The following is a 17,016-nucleotide window of genomic DNA, read 5'->3' on the forward strand; positions in this document are numbered from 1 at the left end:
CAAGAGACCAAGCACATCTATAGGGGGAGCTAAGGCAAACCCTAAGGTATCTTTTAAGGCACATTATTGCAATTCTAATAAGAAACATGCTAGTAGCTTTATTGCAATTGCCAATGATGATAAGCATGCTAACTATAGAAATCGATACATGTGCTTAGGTGCTAAACATGTTAGCCTAGGTAAGGACAATACTAGAAATGTCAATCCTAGGATTAACTCATCTAAGGTTAGGGAGAACCTAGGTAGAAATCCCAAATCAACTAGACACATGCCTAGGAATACCTCAAAGAAAAATGATAAATTAAAGCTTGAGGTATTAGAGAAAGAAAATCAAGTCTTGAGGTCAAGACTTGACTCTCTAGAAAAGGCTCTTGAGGATTTGACTCTAGGGTCTAGGGGTCAAAAACCCAAGTCCAAGGACAAGAAAGGTTTGGGTCACAAACCTAAGTCCTAAGTAGTCAAGTCCAATTATCATAATGTTCCATTCGATTATGGAACAAAACCTAGGGCTAGGAAGAACAACACCAAAGTCACAAGGGGAGTCACCCCTAGAGTTGATCTTGATGAGTCCCAAATGACCAAGGCTTCAAAGCCTAGGAGGGTCATTAGGAGGGTTGCTAGGGAAGTCATCCCTAGTGAATATTTAGTGAACCCAATGAGCTCCAATAGGTATTGGGTTCCTAGGAGCGTGATTTCATCACGCTAGATTAGTTAGGGTGTGCCAACCTTACTTGAATAGGTAGTTAACCTAATCATGGCAAAAGGTGGCACTTTAGGATTTTTCAAGGTATAATCAAGCCTTGAAAATGAAATTAAGAATTATTTCTAAGGTGATTAGAATGTGCCAATCAAATTTGAGGAGTTGTCTAGAGTCAATCTAATTGGCACATAGTGATGTAGAAATCTTTGGTATAAGATGCTAGGTCTATTACACTTAGGAATATAGAATTTATGGAAAAATGATCAAAATTATCAAAAATGGCAACTAAGGCTAGAATTAGGTATTTTCTATACCTTGACATGTTATTTGCTATATATTGTTTGCCATATGCCATGTCATGACATCATATTTAATCTATGATCATTTGAAATGTCATGATAATGCTTAGGTTATTTATATGTCATGCTTTATTTAAGTTTCATACTTTATGCCATGACATCATGACTTTGGCACATGTTATTATGTATGATATCATTTTATGCCATGTCATCATTTCTTGCATTTATAATCAATGAAATTGATTTAAGGTTAAAAACACAATTTGATATGGAGATCAAGTTGTTGTTTTAGAAAATGCATGAGAACTTAGCCTAAGATGACCTAAACCCATATCTCACATCAAAATTGACTTGAATGTGTTTGATACACCTTAGATGTGTGTGAGATATTAGGATGATGAGTTAGGATCAAGGTGCATGGTTCTTGTACCTAGATGAACCTAATTCTAAATGGGGGATCATAGGGAAAGCTTGTGTACAAGTCATGTACATTTAGTTCTAAGATTGTGATCCCAAATTAAAGGGTTTAAAATCATTTCAAAATTGATTTGAAAAACCTTGATGAAGCTTTTCTAGTAATAGCCTTCATCATTGAACAAGTTGATACAAAGATGACTTAACTTTGAGCTATTTCAAAGTCTTTTGAACTTTGTATCAAGATTGAAAAATGGAAGATATTTTCATAGAAAACTATTTTTCCATGATAGTATATGTTATGAGGAGTGTATTCTCAAAATTTTACAATTTTTAGAATTTTCTGTGATTTTCTAGAGGTTTCTGAATTTCGGGAGAAGAAATCAGAAATCAGAGGTCGTGGACCGATCAGGAGGTTCCCTGATCGATCCATGTCTGTGTGGATCGGTCACTGGACCGATCCAGAGGGAGCCTGATCGGTCCGGTGACCGATCAGGGCGTGCCAAATTACTGAAATTCGACTGGTTATCTGAAATTTCAGCTCAGGAGTTGGTATTTTGAAGGTTTGAAACTCTCCAAGACATTGTTGGTGCAATGGTCAAGGGGGAGTTGACCTTTAGGGGGAATTTTACCTATTAGTCAAGGGGAGTTGACTTTTAGGGGGAGTTTTTACTCCTAATAACTTGAGTGATATAGGATTATCACTAAGTTAATTGTTGGACCTTAGTATCAAGGGGGAAATTAAGAGTTTCAATGAAAGGTATGGGACTTTTATTAGGAAGAAACTCTTGACCTTGATTCACTCTTTTTGATGTGTGTCAAAAAGGGGGAGAGTAGAAAGGAGAATGGAGAATGTCTAGAGAATGTTCAGGGAAGAACATTGGAAAACCTAAGTTAGGTTATCGGGTTAACCTAACTTGATTATGGGTTTGATTATGGGTTTTGTCAAACATCAAAAAGGGGGAAATTGTTGGTGCAACCTTAGGTCAAGGTTGACCTGGTTGACCAGACTCAAGTTGACTTGACTCAAGTTGTGTTTTGATGTTTGACGAGTTATGTTTGACAATGTTTGACGTAAACAGAAAATTTGTATCTTGATGTTTTACAAGGATACAAGTTTGGGAGATTGTGGGTGCAACCCGTGGTCAAGGTTGACCTGGTTGACCCGAGGTGAGTTGACCTGACTCGGAAAAGTCTAAGCAGGGAGCTTGGTACGGGAAAAGTCCAAGCAGGGAGCTTGGCATGGGAAAAGTCCAAGCAGGGAGTTTGGCATGGTGAAAAGTCCAAGCAGGGAGCTTGGCACGGGAAAAGTCCAAGTATGGAGACTTGGGCACGGAGAAGTCCAAGTATGGGAACTTGGCAAGTGGAAGTCGGAGAGGGCTCGGTAGCTCGTTCTCCGGACTAGGTCAGAGAGGGCTCGGTAACTCGTTCTCTGGACCGGATGTGGAAAGTCCTGGTGAGTGAAGCCAGGCAGACGGATAAGTCCTGGTGAGTGAAGCCAGGCAGTGGGAAAGTCCTGGTGAGTGAAGCCGGGCAGATTGGAAATCCTGGTGAGTGAAGCCAGGCAGTTGGAAAGTCCTGGTGAGTGAAGCCGGGCAGATTGGAAATCCTGGTGAGTGAAGCCAGGCAGTTGGAAAGTCCTGGTGAGTGAAGCCGGGCAGATTGGAAATCCTGGTGAGTGAAGCCAGGTGAAAACCCTAGTGAGTGAAGCTAGGTGAAAGTCCTGGTGAGTGAAGTCAGGCAAGGGAAAATCCAGATGGATCAAGGGTGATCGGACATCGGGTGTTGAGAAGGTCAAGTAGGTCAAGGGAGTGACCGGATACTTGACACGAAGAGAAAAGTCCAAGTGGGTCAAAGGGATTGACCGGACACTTGGTGGGGAGTCTTAGCAGGTCAAGGGAGTGACCGGATGCTAAGCATGATGTACCAAGAGGTCAAGGTTGACCGGATATTGGTTTGGACTTGGTTTGGGCAAAAACCAAGACCTGGATCGGTCTGGAGACCGATCAGAAAGCGATCAGTGTGCCTCTGTGAGCTTACTGATCGGTCTGGGGACCGATCAGCAGGAAGCCTGATCGGTCCCCGGGACCGATCAGGGTACGCACAGAGAGTTGGGCAACTCTCTGTGAAAGCATTATCTGGCCCTAGCCGTTGTGATCAACGGCTAGGTTATTTTGGCTTCTGTGTTCTGGTCTTTTTGCCTGCAGGTTCGCAGGTTGGCTCGGTCAGAGGCTATAAAAGGTGAGGGCTTCTTGAGTCTTCTCTTCTTCTTCTTCCTCTCTTCTTCTTCTTGCTGCTGCAAGTTCTTCTGCGAGCTTTGCTGAGCTCTTCGTTCCTGAAGCTTTTTGTGAGCTTCCACTCGGCTGGGACCAACTGATCAGTTGCTGTTGCTGTTGTGGTTGGATCCGAGAAGCTGCTGCTTCATCCAGTCGAAGAGAAGGCAAGTAAGCGAAGGTGTTTCATACATTTGTATTGTATTTTGCTTCTTGCTGCTTTCTACTCCTGTATTGCTTTTGCAAAACATTGTGGCGAGGTTTCTCCACCCAGAAAGAGTGTTACATTAGCCGGTTCTCCGGGGTCTCATCCACCGACGGATTGATCGGATTCGTCCACCTTACGGACACGCCGAGGAGTAGGAGTTTCATCTCCGAACCTCGTTACATCGACGCGTGTTGAGGTTTGATTTCTCCGCTTTCGTTTCTATTATTTTTATTTTCGCTGCGCTAACCTTGATTTGTAGAAAGAAACACGAATTTGGGGGCGGCTATTCACACCCCCCCTCTCTAGCCGCAATCCATCGATCCTAACAGACAAGTCCTTGAAAGAATGATAGCAAGTTGGTTATATTTTGACAAACTTGAAACTGAACATAACAAAGGTCAAAAATTTCAGTTTTCAAGCCTTAAGTTGTTTGTTTTCTAAATGTCTGCAACTTTAGGGCTATAAACAAGTTCAGACCATAATTTTTAGGTAATCGTTATGCTTGTAGATCCTCCAGGCTCTAGGTTTTGAACTTGGAGGTTTTCCTAGAGAAACTTCCTCGAACTATCGAACATTTCTATGAATTTCAGTTACTGATATTACTAATTTCAGTTACTGAAATTACTGGAGAGATCTAAGTATCAGACACTGATCGGTCTACGGACCGATCAGGTCAGCCTGGCATGCAGAGCCCGCTACTGATCACTTTCTGATCGATCTACAGACCGATCAGGGAGTTCCCTGATCGGTTCGGAGACCGATCAGATCAATCTGGTACGCAAGGCCACTAATCATTCTCTGATTGGTCTACCGACCGATCAGGAAGTTCCCTGATCGGTCCAGGGACCGATCAGCGAGTACTGATCATCTCCTGATTGGTCTACAGACCGATCAGGAGGCTCCTGATACCTCCTGATCGGACAGCCGTCCGATCATTTCATCAACTGTACACCCATCAGAAAACCCTTAAAACTTCCCGATCCTTTCTTTTCTCTCTTCACGCGGAAGCCCTAGCCGACTCTTCCCTACACCTCACCTCTTCTCTTCTCTTTGCACGCCAAAGCTCTAGCCAAAACTTCAATGGCACCAAGGTAACTCCTCACTTCTCTAGAACTTGGCATTTCGATCTCATTTCTCACCATACCTGTGGTTTTTGTTTCGGGTGGCTCCGGTGCTCACTTACTTGCCCCATTATATCACTTTGTTAACTCTTAGAAAGAAACCAGTGGGTGAGGGGACCTCTAAGTCACCTGAGAAGTCGAAGTCTAAGGCTCCTTCCCGACCTCAACCATCTGTTTCCGGGAGATTCCCGAACCACAATTTTGAGGAAGCCTTTAGACAAAGAACCTTTAAATTACTCCCTTGTAGGTCTGTAGATCGTAAATTCATGGACGAATTTTGTCCAACTGTGTCTGAAATCATTGCTTACTACAAACTTGACTCACTTGTCTACTTAGAACGGGATATCAACTATGACTTGATCTTTGAGTTTTATAACAACCTTCATCAGACTAATGATGTAGGTTATAAAACAAGAGTTGCTAAGCGGACTCTTGATTTCAGTTTCTCATCCTTTATTGACTATCTCGATTGTCGGAGGTGTTCCGGTAATGTCTTTTCGATATTTCCTGATTTACCAGATCCTTTACCTCCACCCTTTGATATCTCATCTGACGATATTTATGAGTACTTCTTCAGACATCCTAGATCGGGTGGCCTTGATGAGCTAGATGTTGACTTTCCTACTTTTGCAGCCTTGAGATTATCTCCTCAAGACTACATTCTTTTTAAAATTGTCACAAACTGCCTTCTGCCTATCACATTTAAACCATTGTCTGAGATCCGACCATATCATTGCCTGATGCTTTATGAATTGCGTCGGTGTCTCGACTTTGACATCATATCTAGCGTCTACTCTTCGATCATCTCCTATAGTGAGCCGAGCGGCTACACTGTTTATATGCCTTATGTGCATATAATTACAAATTGGCTCGAGACCCTTCAGATTGATGTCTCTAAGGGTAGAATAGTCAAGATGGTCAGACAGGATTGCAGACTTGGGAAGCGGGCATTTTCCAAGTCTGGAATCATAGGACAAAATGGGGATGTTTGGTGGAAGGATGGGAGAGCTCTAGGTGAGTTACCACGGGGACCTCCACGAGAGGTTGCAGCTGCTCCTGTTGCTGCTCCTCCTGCTGCTGACGATGGAGAGGCCGATCCTGATATGCGCTGGCAGATCCCCGAGCTGGAGAGTCGCTTTGATCGACACGATGAGCTGCTGGTTGCTGAGCTTCACGGGCTGCGCGTCCGGATTGACCAGCGCTACGATGATTTACGCAGTCAGCAGCGGGTGACACATCAGGCGATTATGGATTGGATGGCCAGATACCCACCTCCGTAGGATTTCCCGCGCTATCCATCCTTGAGCAGCGGCATGCCACCTCAGGGACCCATTCCTCCCGTTGATGATGCTGATGCTCCTCATGATGGGGAGGCTGATTGATATACATTGTTCTATGATGTCATTTTGACTGTCTATGTTTTGGATGTTGGTTGTTGGATATGTATGTTTGTCTTGGATACTTACTGATTTCTTCTATTTATGCTGTTTATTTTCTTTCTTTATGTTTCACTCCTTATTGGTTTTTAATATGCTGTTCATATGCCATGTCTTGTATGTCTCTTATTTCTTTATCACTGTCTTATAATACATTTGGAGGGTGTTCTAAGTGAATTAAGAAAAAGACAGTATGGGTTAAGGGGGAGTTTTTTTAAAGTTTTCTTACCTAATTCGCACCTTTTCGGTGTTTGACAAAGGGGGAGAGAATAACTAAGTTTAGAGATAAATGAAAGTTTGGCTTTAGGGGGAGGACCTTGATTCCCCTATCCTTACATGGTGTTGTATCTGTCTTAGGGGGAGGATCTTGATTCCCCTAAAATTAGGGAAATATGGAAATATGAATATTTCTGATCTAAACTTAAATCGTGTTGTCAAACAACAAAAAGGGGGAGATTGTTGATACAATCTGACCTGGCTGTTGTTTTGATGTTGACACTGATTTAAGTTTGTATTAGATATTAATTAAACTCAGACTGATTGATGATCAAGGATGATCATGAGGAGAGGAAAAGTCCAAGTACGGATACTTGGCACGTAAAGTCAGAGAGGGCTTGGTAGCTCGTTCTCTGGACCGGACGAAGTCGGAGAGGGCTCGGCAGCTTGTTCTCCGGACTAGGTCAGAGAGGGCTCGGTAGCTCGTTCTCTGGACCGGACGAAGTCGGAGAGGGCTCGGCAGCTCGTTCTCCGGATTAGGTCAGAGAGGGCTCGGTAGCTCGTTCTCTGGACCGGACGAAGTCGGAGAGGGCTCGGCAGCTCGTTCTTCGGACTAGGTCAGAGAGGGCTCGGTAGCTCGTTCTCTGGATCGGACAAAGTCGGAGAGGGCTCGGCAGCTCGTTCTCCGGACTAGGTCAGAGAGGGCTTGGTAGCTCGTTCTCTGGATCAGGAAGACGTTAGGGTTTAGGGCTGGGAGGCTCTAAAACTAACACAAGGACATTGGATCGGTCTGTTGACCGATCCAGTGATACTCTGGTTGTCTGGATCGGTGGGCAGACCGATCCAGTGATACATAAGTCACCTGATCGGTCTCGTGAACGATCAGTGACCACACAGAAAGTCTCTGTGGGTTATCTGATCGGTCTGGGGACCGATTAGTAACCACACAGAAGCATTCTGTGGGTTATCTGATCGGTCTACAGACCGATCAGAAAGAAGCGATCAGAAAGACACTGGGACTTAAAGCAATAGGGGGATCGGTCTGTGGACCGATCCACCCATAGGCTGATCGGTCCACAGACCGATCAGACCCTTCCCAGACCGATCAGGATGAGTCCTGATCGGTCCAGAGAGCTATGGATCGGTCTATTGACAGATCCACAACATGTCGTTTTGTTTCTGCTGCTTCTCTGCTGCTTCTCTGATATTTCTGATTCACTTCTGATTCACCTGATCAAATCATCTGCTGTGAGATTTTTAAGTTACAGGTTGCAGGTATCGTGCCATTGGTTAATTTCAAATGAAGCTCCATCAGAAGAATAAGAACAAGTGCCCTTTATGCTGTATTTCACTGCAAGTGATGCAATTCGGGTTTCAACGTTCACTGGCCGCGATCAGTTGGACTCTTGCTCATTGGTTCGAGCTCAGAGACACCAGTGAAGACCATGGATGGTATTGGTGTGAGTTCAGAGAACCAGATGAGAAGGGAGAGTGATTGGCGACGCCTGAGTTGGTTGCAGCGATTCGACACAGGTGACAGTGATTCGGGACAGTGAGAAAGCAGAATAAGAAGAAGGAAGAAGAGAGGTTTGCTAAGGTTCTGGAAAAACTCTCTGTCGCTCAAGCAAGAGGCTGTGCCATTGAGCTCTTGGCTGAAGCTTCCTTCTGTCTTTGCGTTTTTCACTTCGTGGCTGTAAGTTCATTTGCTCAATCCTTTAGCCACTGAACTCTGTAAGTCATTGTGCTTTATTTTACAAATCTATTCTGTGACTTTTGTGGAGAGGTTACTCCACCGAGAAGGAGAAACACTTAGCCGGATTTTGTCCGGGGTGTGATCTATCGAAAGATCAAGGGATCGTCCACCTTACGGACACGCCGAGGAGTAGGGGCAAGTTATCCCCGAACCTCGTACATCGTTTTGTTAGTGGTGGTTTGTTCTTTTCCTTGCATCAGTTTTCATTTTACTTATTTCCGCTGTGCTAACAAACTCTTGTGAGGAAATTGATTGGATTTTTAAAGGAGGCTATTCACACCCCCCTCTCTAGCCATCCGAAGGTCCTAACAGTGTCACCGCCCTCGCCTACCGACACTACACAGTAGTGCACGTGTTTAAACACTTCGATTTAGATGAAATTTTCTTACTTGAATTAAAGGGGGCCCTTTAAAGTCTAGGGCCGACTCTGCTTGAAGTAGTGTTAATACCCTTAATTTCACTTGGTCTCCACCGTCTTGAGATAACTAATTCAAGGGTCCACTCTCTTCACGATCTTATCCACTATGAAATCACTCATTCTTGAAAATAATCCGGAGATAAAGAAGGCTCATACAAGCTCACAATAATAATACAAAGATAACAAGAAAATAAATACACAATACAATGAAAATCTTACTTGCTTAATCTTTTGTTATTTGTAGATGCCTCTTAAAACATAGAAAGTACAATAATACTTGTCTTCCACAACTGAACATTGGCGAAGAAGGGAGGAGAAGAAGCTTTTTTTTTTTGAATCCTTACAAAAAAATGCCTTTTATCGTGCTGATTAGGATTCCTAATCGATTAGTCTTACCCCCAATCGATTGTCAAGTCGGATCCGATCAAATCCAGCTGTCTAAACCTCGCAACAACTTTTTTTTGCTTCTCCCAATTGATTACCTAATTGATTAAGCAGCTTCAATCGATCACCCGATCGATTCAAAACCCCACTATTCGCTTGAGAACTTCTCTTAATCGATCAGGAACTTTCCCAATCGATTCAAAATAGGAAATATTGTGCTTTGTGAAATTCCACTTCAATCAATTACCTAATCGATTGGAGAGGGCTTAATAGATTAGCCAATAAATTCAACTCCTCTTAGCATTCGCGATTTAGGCTCCTAATTAATTTTCTAATCAATTGAACATGGGCTAATCAATTACCCATGCCTAAGCTTAGCTCTCTTTGTCTAGTTTCCAACTAGGATTTTTCATGTGCTAAGTGTTTAGTTTTCAACTAATCCATCTTAGACTTTATTTTTATTAACTTCTCGTTGGATTTCGATCACCAAGTGCGGCCCTACTACCCACTTGGATTTTTCTCTTGTTTAATCATAGTTAAGACTTTCTTTTGCCAACGTGCGGTCCTCTTTGACTAGGGATGTAAACGAGCTGAACCGAGCCAAACAGTACTGTTCGGCTTGAGCTGGGCTCGTTTAAGTTATATTCGGGCTCGAGCTCGAATCGATCTTTTATCACAAGGCTCGAGCTCGGCTCGTTTTAGAATTATCAAGCTCACGAACAGTTCGAGCTAGGCTCGTTATTAGCTCGATTATCAAAGTTAACGAGCCTAACTCGTTAAGCGAGCTCAGGTTCGTTTTCGGACTTGTTTAGAGCTCGTTTTTGGCTCATTTTAAAGCTAATTTTTTGGCTCATTTTAAAGCTCATTTTAAGGCTCATTTTAGAGCTCGATTTTTTGGCTCGTTTTAGAGCTCGTTTTTTGGGTTGGTTTAAGACTTGTTTTTTGGCTCGCGAGCCTATAAATGAACATGTTCGCGAGCTCACGAACCGAATATCCTTAAGCTCGAGCTCGGCTCGATAAAACTGTCGAGCTCGAAGTCGAGTTCGAGCTCGACTTGATAAGATAAACGAACAAATTCGAACGAACATTTTACCGAATCAAATTCCGAATAGCTCGCGAACCGTTTGGTTCATTTACATCCTTATCCTTGACCCACTTGAATTTTTCTTTGTCTAATCGCAATTAGAATTTTTCTTTACCTAACCTCTAGTTAGGACTTTACCCTTCCCTAACCCTCGGGTTAGGATTTTGCCCTGCCTAATCTCCAGTTATGATTTTTCCCTTGCCTAACCCTCGAGTTAGGATTTTGTCCTTGCCTAACCCTCGAGTTAGAACTTTACCTTGCCTAACCTCCAGTTAAGACTTTTTTCTTGGCTAACTTTCGAGTTTGAACTTTGCCCCTGCCTAACCTCCAATTAAAACTTTCCCAGTCAAATATCTGATTTTCCATGTCCTATTTAACTTCTTTTTTTCACATATTGACAAGTATACGGTCAATCTTAACTTACTTGACCTTTTTTCATATATTGCCCAAACATATTGTCTAAATATTCCAAAAATCTTTCAATATTTTTTCCTTCTAGTAGGAATAATAATAATAAAATATGCGTAGATCTTGAGTCAATCAAAATGTTTTAGTACATTGGGCAAGAGATCGAAGATACGTTCAGGTATCTTGATTCTCGAAGGCAGTCTCAATCATTTTGTAGACTTTAGACCCTAAAAAAAAATATTTGAGATCTTAATATATTTTTAAAAATATAAATATTAGTATAACAAAGAATTTTATATAAAATTTAATTCTTTGACTTTTTAAAATACAAAATTACTAATTAAAATTTTATATTCAAATTTTAATAATATTTTTTAATTAATAAAATTATAAATAATGTAATCTTTCTTGACATTTGTTGAGCAAAAATAAATTTTTATTAATTTTATTTTATTTTTGCTGAAGATATATTAATAGATATTATTAGTAGTATTTCATAAGTTATTCATGCATGGCATTGATAAAAATAATTTATTTATTTTTAATAAGGTTTATACCTCGTTTTTAATTTTGTATTTATTATTTTATTTTAAAACTTTTAATTTTGAAAATAAATATAAACTATCAATATCAAATAATATGTTTTAAAAAGTCATTCAAATATTTTTCTTTTAAAAAAATAATCACCAAACAATTTTAATTTTTCTCTCTAAAATAAAAAAAAATAAAAATTATCTTTATATATCTTAAATTATTCAAATCTATTTTAAAATAAAAAAAATATGATCAATAATATAATTAAAATAATTAATTTTAAATGATTAAGTCTCACCTCATTAGTTCCTAAACGGTTAGTGATTTTTATATTAAAGTCTTTCATAAAATAATTAAGTTTTTATTTTATTTTATATATTTTTAATAATTTTATTTCACTTTTGCTTATTTTATTATAATTAGATATTAAATAATAAAAACAAAAATTAAAAATATTTTTTAAAGATAATTTAATTCGTTATTAACCTTCTTCGTTATTTTTAAAATTTTATAATTTTTTTATTAAAGTTTTAAAATTAAAATAAAAATATAGATAAATTTAAGAGATTATAATGTAAAATACTTCAGTTTAATTTGATTTAATTTTTTATTTTAAATTAGCGTTGAAATAGTATGACAATTTTAAAAATTAGATGTGTTTTGATAAAAAATCAAAATTGAATGTGTTGTAAAATATTTTTTAAGATACTTTTCTTTTAAATCTTATTTTTCCCCCAAAATTTTTAATGTAGTTTTTTCTTATTTTTATGAATATTAGGAAATAGAGTCTTGCCCGGCCCCACTATCCCTCCGATTCACCAATTCGCCGCGTACACGAACCGTTGCCGTTAAGTCTGGCCAATGGAGGAAAACATAGAGGAATTTATTCACCAGTCGATTGAGAAGTGCCGATTTTTCAACGGTAGAGATAATTAACTTTGCCTGTTGCCTGTTGCGTGCCAGGCTGCCACTCGACATAAAAAGGCCCTCGTCGTCGTCTTCGAAACCCTCTGGTTCCTGCGATTCGCTACGCTTTGAGAAGATGTCGACGCTGACGTTTCCCCCTTCGCTTCCGCCGCCGGCCGAGGACAGCGAGCGGCTTCACATAGCCATCCAAGGTTCGCCCCTTCATTCCTCGTTTCGCTTTACGCCATCCGAACAAGGTTAACTTTGGTTTCCGTTCCTTATCGATCCGATCCGCTCCGCGTGCATCTCCAGGATGGGGCACCGACGAGGGCTTGATCATCTCCGTCCTCGCCCACCGCCCTTCCCGCCACCGCCGCGAGATCCGTCGCACGTACGGTGAGATCTACGGTGATGACCTACTCAAGTCGCTCGACAAGGAACTCACCCGGCACTTCGAGGTCGGCCTGTTTGCTCATTCTGTTTCATTCTCCTTTGCGTTATTTTTTCCCCGTCTCTTTCTTTGTTTTCTGTGGTGGGATTTTATTCCGTTCGAGCGCAGAGAGCGGTGATGCTGTGGATGCTGGAGCCAGCTGAGAGGGACGCTATGCTGGCGAACGAAGCCGCGATGAAATGGAACCCCAGCAACCGGGTATTGATCGAGATAGCGGTGGCGAGGACAGCGGATGAGCTGTTTGCAACCAGGAGGTGGTACCAAACTCGATTCAAGCGAAGTCTTGAGGAGGATGTTTCCGCGCATACTCATGGGGATTTCAGAAAAGTGAATTCCTTGTTCTGATTACTGGCTCTATCCTTTCTCGATTCAAGCTATTCTTGTTTGTTGATCTAGATTTATTCTATCTTTTCTTTGTTCCTTAATCCTTATACTCTGGTAGTGTTAACTGTCAAAGAAAGAGCTAGAACGCTAACTTGCATACATTTCTGGAATTAGCAAAATCTTATACTTCTTCATAGTTCATGATTTTTTAACAGAGACTTCATTTTCTTTACAAATTGCGACTTTGTTCATTCTTTATACTCTGTTAGCTTTAATCTGTCAAAGATACATTACTGTCATTAGCAAAGTCTTAAACTTCCTCATAGTGGAGTTAATAATTTTTTAACAGAAACTTCTTTTTTTAAAACACAAATTGGGCACTGGAAGCAAACTTGATCAAGTGTGATCATCTTCTGTAGTGTTGTTTCTTTCCCGCAATTTAGTTGTTTTGGGACATTATAGATGTTGGTTATAGAATGCTTCTATTTCCAGGAGCTTGGTCGTCAGTAATTGTTAAATTTCCTCAGGCGTACTAGCAATCAAGTACATCTACTGAAGTTGTTTACTTGTAATTTCAATCGGGGTTGAAATAAACATCATTTTGCATTTTCAGTTAGAAGGATTCACCTAATTTTAGTTTCTCTTACTCTTACATGCAAATTAAAAGACCACTTACACTAGACATATTTTCACTAGAGCCCAAAGCACAGACTCACTTGAATTGCAACTTGCTATAAGTATAGTTGGATAAGTCATCAACCTGAGTACGTACCCCAAAGAAATATTTTGTTGCATCTTTTGTATTCGATTCATAAGATATTTGTTGAAATTAAACTTGCTTGTCAGATTTTATGTTGGTCTTATTTTTGCAAGTAATTTATTGGAAGAATATTTGTTTCTTAGCTCCTTGTACCACTTGTAAGCTCATACCGCTATGAAGGAGCTGAAGTTAACATGGCCTTGGCAAAGTCAGAGGCGAAGATACTGCATCAGAAGATAAAGGATAACGATTGCAGTCATGAAGAAGTAATTAGAATCCTTACTACGAGGAGCAAAGCACAACTTTCTGCAACATTCACTGACTACAAAAATGAGTTCGGTAATCCAATCAATAAGGTACATCGACTTGCAAGTTAGCACTACAGTTGTGAGCTCACTTTATCCAACATAATTTTTGTTAGAAATTGTCAAATAGTCTTGTCTAGGTTCTGTTGACGTAACATCAATAGTTCTGTTGACGTTCTTGTTTTTTCCAATATTTTAATTCTTTTTTCTAATCGTCACTGTTATAATATCATATCACTGCCTTTTGGGGCTTGTTTCAATTTAGATCCAACTACAAAATTGTTTTGTTTAGTTCCTATGCACTTTAATGGGAAGTACTATGTGTTTTCTTCACTATGTTATTTACATCACTATGAGATTTGGTGCCCCTACGTGTAACTCGAATTTTTACCTCTCAAAGAGGTAAATTAGGCAAATTCTTACACAGATTTTCTAAAGGATATCTGGTTTTAGATAGTTATATAAGGAATAGTTGTACTTTGATTTAGATAATTATTATATATGATATAAAGAATAATAGTATTAGGTGGCGTTTGGTTCTTTCATAGGAATCGGAACACGATTGGAAATCATAGTATTGTGAAATGAAAATGGGTATGAGTATGAATATTACTTTTAAAAATAATATTTGGTTAGTTGAATATTTTCTATCGGAATAAATCAAAATTTTCTTTTTTCCCCTTAGAGGTAAGAGAAAAAATTAGATGAGAGAAAGTTGAATGTGACAAAAAAAAATATGATGAGAGAGAATGATGAGAAAGAAAGTGTGATGAGAGAGAAACTGTGATAAAAAAGAATGAAGAGAGAGAAAGTGTGATAAAAGAAAATAGGAAAGAGTGTAATGTGAGAGAGCGTATGGCAAAAAGGCGAAATTGCTCACCCCATCGCTCCCGCCGCACCCGACCCTAGGCTATCACGAGAGAGGTAAATCATAGCAGTTGAGAGGGAGAGGATGAGGAGAGAGAAAATATGATGTGAGAGAAAGTGTGATGGGAGAAAATGAAGAGGGAGAGAAAATGAGGAGAGAGAGTGTGTGATGGGAGAGATTATGTAGAGAGAAAGTATGATGAGAAAGGAAGTGTGATGAGAGAGAAAGTGTGCTTAGAAAAATGAGGAAAAAGAGTGTGATGGAGAGAAAGTATGGTGGCAAAAGGTGAATATGCTCACCCCCAGCGCCTCCGCCAACCTATTCCAGGGCCAACACGGAGGAGGTAAATCACGGGCGGCTATAGCCTTTGGAATAGTGACTAGCACATAAGGGAGACATTTACCTAGACTTTTCCGAGATTTGAACCCCAAACCTCATGGTGGCAACACCTCATGCTCTAGCCACTAGACTGTCCCGAAGGGATGTGATGGAGAGAAAGCGTGATGAGAGAGAATGAGGAGAGAGAAAGTGTGATGGGAGAGAATAAAAAGAGAGAGAAAGTATGATAGAGAGAAAGTGTGATGATAGAATGAGGAGAGAGAGTATGATGGAAGAGAATAAGGAGAGAGAAAGTGTAATGATAGAATGAGGAGAGAGAGTATGATGAGAGAGAATAAGGAGAGAGAAAGTGATATGAAAGAAAAATTGAACAAATATATTAAGGGTATTTTCGTCCAAAACTTAATTGTCATTTTCATTCCCATCGAAACCCAAGGAAGGAGATGAGTTTCATCATATTCAAGTTTTTGGATTTCATTCCAAATTTTAATTCCATTCCTATCAATCAAACACAAGATTTGAGAATGAATCAATTTCTTCATTCCTAAACCCCTAAACTAAACGCCATCTTAGTATATAACTGCTCTTCATAGAACGAGGAGGATCTCAATAGAATATGTATCCACCAGTTAATCTTGTTCCTTTTTTTTTTGAGATATGTCACGACAAATATATTTTACATATAGTCATCATTTCATTCATATAATTTTTCATACTAGCAATTTTTAATTAAGTTGAGACTTTTAGTAAGCTCTTGAATTAGTCAATGATTTAGAAATACAATTTCCATTTGCAAAAAATAAATTGTAAAGAGGGTTACACTAGCTAACAACTCTTACAATAAAAAAATGCCTTTGGTTTAAATTAGTCATGATTTAACTATTAGAGCAAGTTGACATCTCTCACCCTAAACGGCCAATATCGCCGGCCCCATGGCAAGATACAGGCATGGGCTATAGTAAAAGTCATGTGGATTGGAGCTCAGTCCGACTAGATCCACCTATGCGGGTAAGACTACATCTTCTTTTTTACCAATCTTATTGGCATTATTCTTTTTGGTACTAGAAGCCAAATTTGGTTGAATTAGAGCTTGTTGAAATGTTGTGGTTCTCATAACAAGACCCAAAGATCGGCCACATGAATTTGAATTTCTAATGTTGATTGAGATGTTATGGTGAAGTTTTGCCAATTTTCACTGCTAGTGATAAAAACTTACTTGCAAGGTACTGTTTTCAGGACTTGAAGTCTGATCCAAAAGATGAGTTCCTTTCGGCGCTGAGGGCGATCATACGCTGCATTGCACACCCTGAACGATATTTTGAGAAGGTCATACGTCTTGCTATGAACAGAGTTGGTACAGATGAGGAGGCCCTTACTAGAATCATAACTACTCGAACTGAAGTTGACATGAGGCTAATAAAAGAGTTGTATTATAAACGCAACAATGTGCCACTTGATCGCGCGATACAGAAGGACACTAGACGAGATTACAAGGATTTTCTGCTCGCATTGATTGGGCATGGAGATGCCTGAGTTTTTGCACGTTATATTATCGATTCTAGCACTAACTTAGTGCTAGGCATGAATAATAGTTTGACGTGATCTAAGCGAATCCTGAGATGCTTTGGCTTTTTTATTTTCGTGCTTGTAGGATCAAACTTTGCAATTCGTATGCTATGATGTTTGTCAGCGTTTGTCTTGTCATTTTGTCTAAGCATTATGATATCTACGAGTGTTTGACTGATCTTTTTGTCTAAGCATTATGCCCCTCACAGAAGTTCTTATCTTTTTGTCTAAGCATTATGATATATATTC

The 17,016-nt window shown here is 39.9% G+C and overlaps 1 protein-coding gene across 1 annotated transcript; it reads left to right on the plus strand.

The window, feature by feature from the left end:
• The first annotated feature begins 12,225 nt into the window (after positions 1-12,225).
• Positions 12,226-16,958, plus strand: LOC122019899 (annexin D2-like). Its single transcript, XM_042577510.1, has 5 exons — positions 12,226-12,366; positions 12,467-12,612; positions 12,714-12,932; positions 13,833-14,045; positions 16,438-16,958. The coding sequence occupies exons 1-5, from the start codon at positions 12,291-12,293 to the stop codon at positions 16,732-16,734; spliced, it is 951 nt and encodes a 316-aa protein (XP_042433444.1). The 5' UTR covers positions 12,226-12,290; the 3' UTR covers positions 16,735-16,958.
• Positions 16,959-17,016: the final 58 nt, after the last annotated feature.

The sequence above is a fragment of the Zingiber officinale genome, chromosome 9A (assembly GCF_018446385.1).
Source record: "Zingiber officinale cultivar Zhangliang chromosome 9A, Zo_v1.1, whole genome shotgun sequence".
In the NCBI taxonomy this organism is placed as follows: Eukaryota; Viridiplantae; Streptophyta; class Magnoliopsida; order Zingiberales; family Zingiberaceae; genus Zingiber; species Zingiber officinale.

Excerpts from the sequence above, each read along its gene's own strand:
- LOC122019899 (XM_042577510.1), top strand. The coding sequence starts at position 12,291 with ATGTCGACGCTGACGTTTCCCCCTTCGCTTCCGCCGCCGGCCGAGGAC. Across the intron at positions 12,367-12,466 it reads GCTTCACATAGCCATCCAAG|GATGGGGCACCGACGAGGGC; the intron begins GTTCGCCCCTTC and ends GTGCATCTCCAG. Across the intron at positions 12,933-13,832 it reads CTCATGGGGATTTCAGAAAA|CTCCTTGTACCACTTGTAAG; the intron begins GTGAATTCCTTG and ends TTTGTTTCTTAG.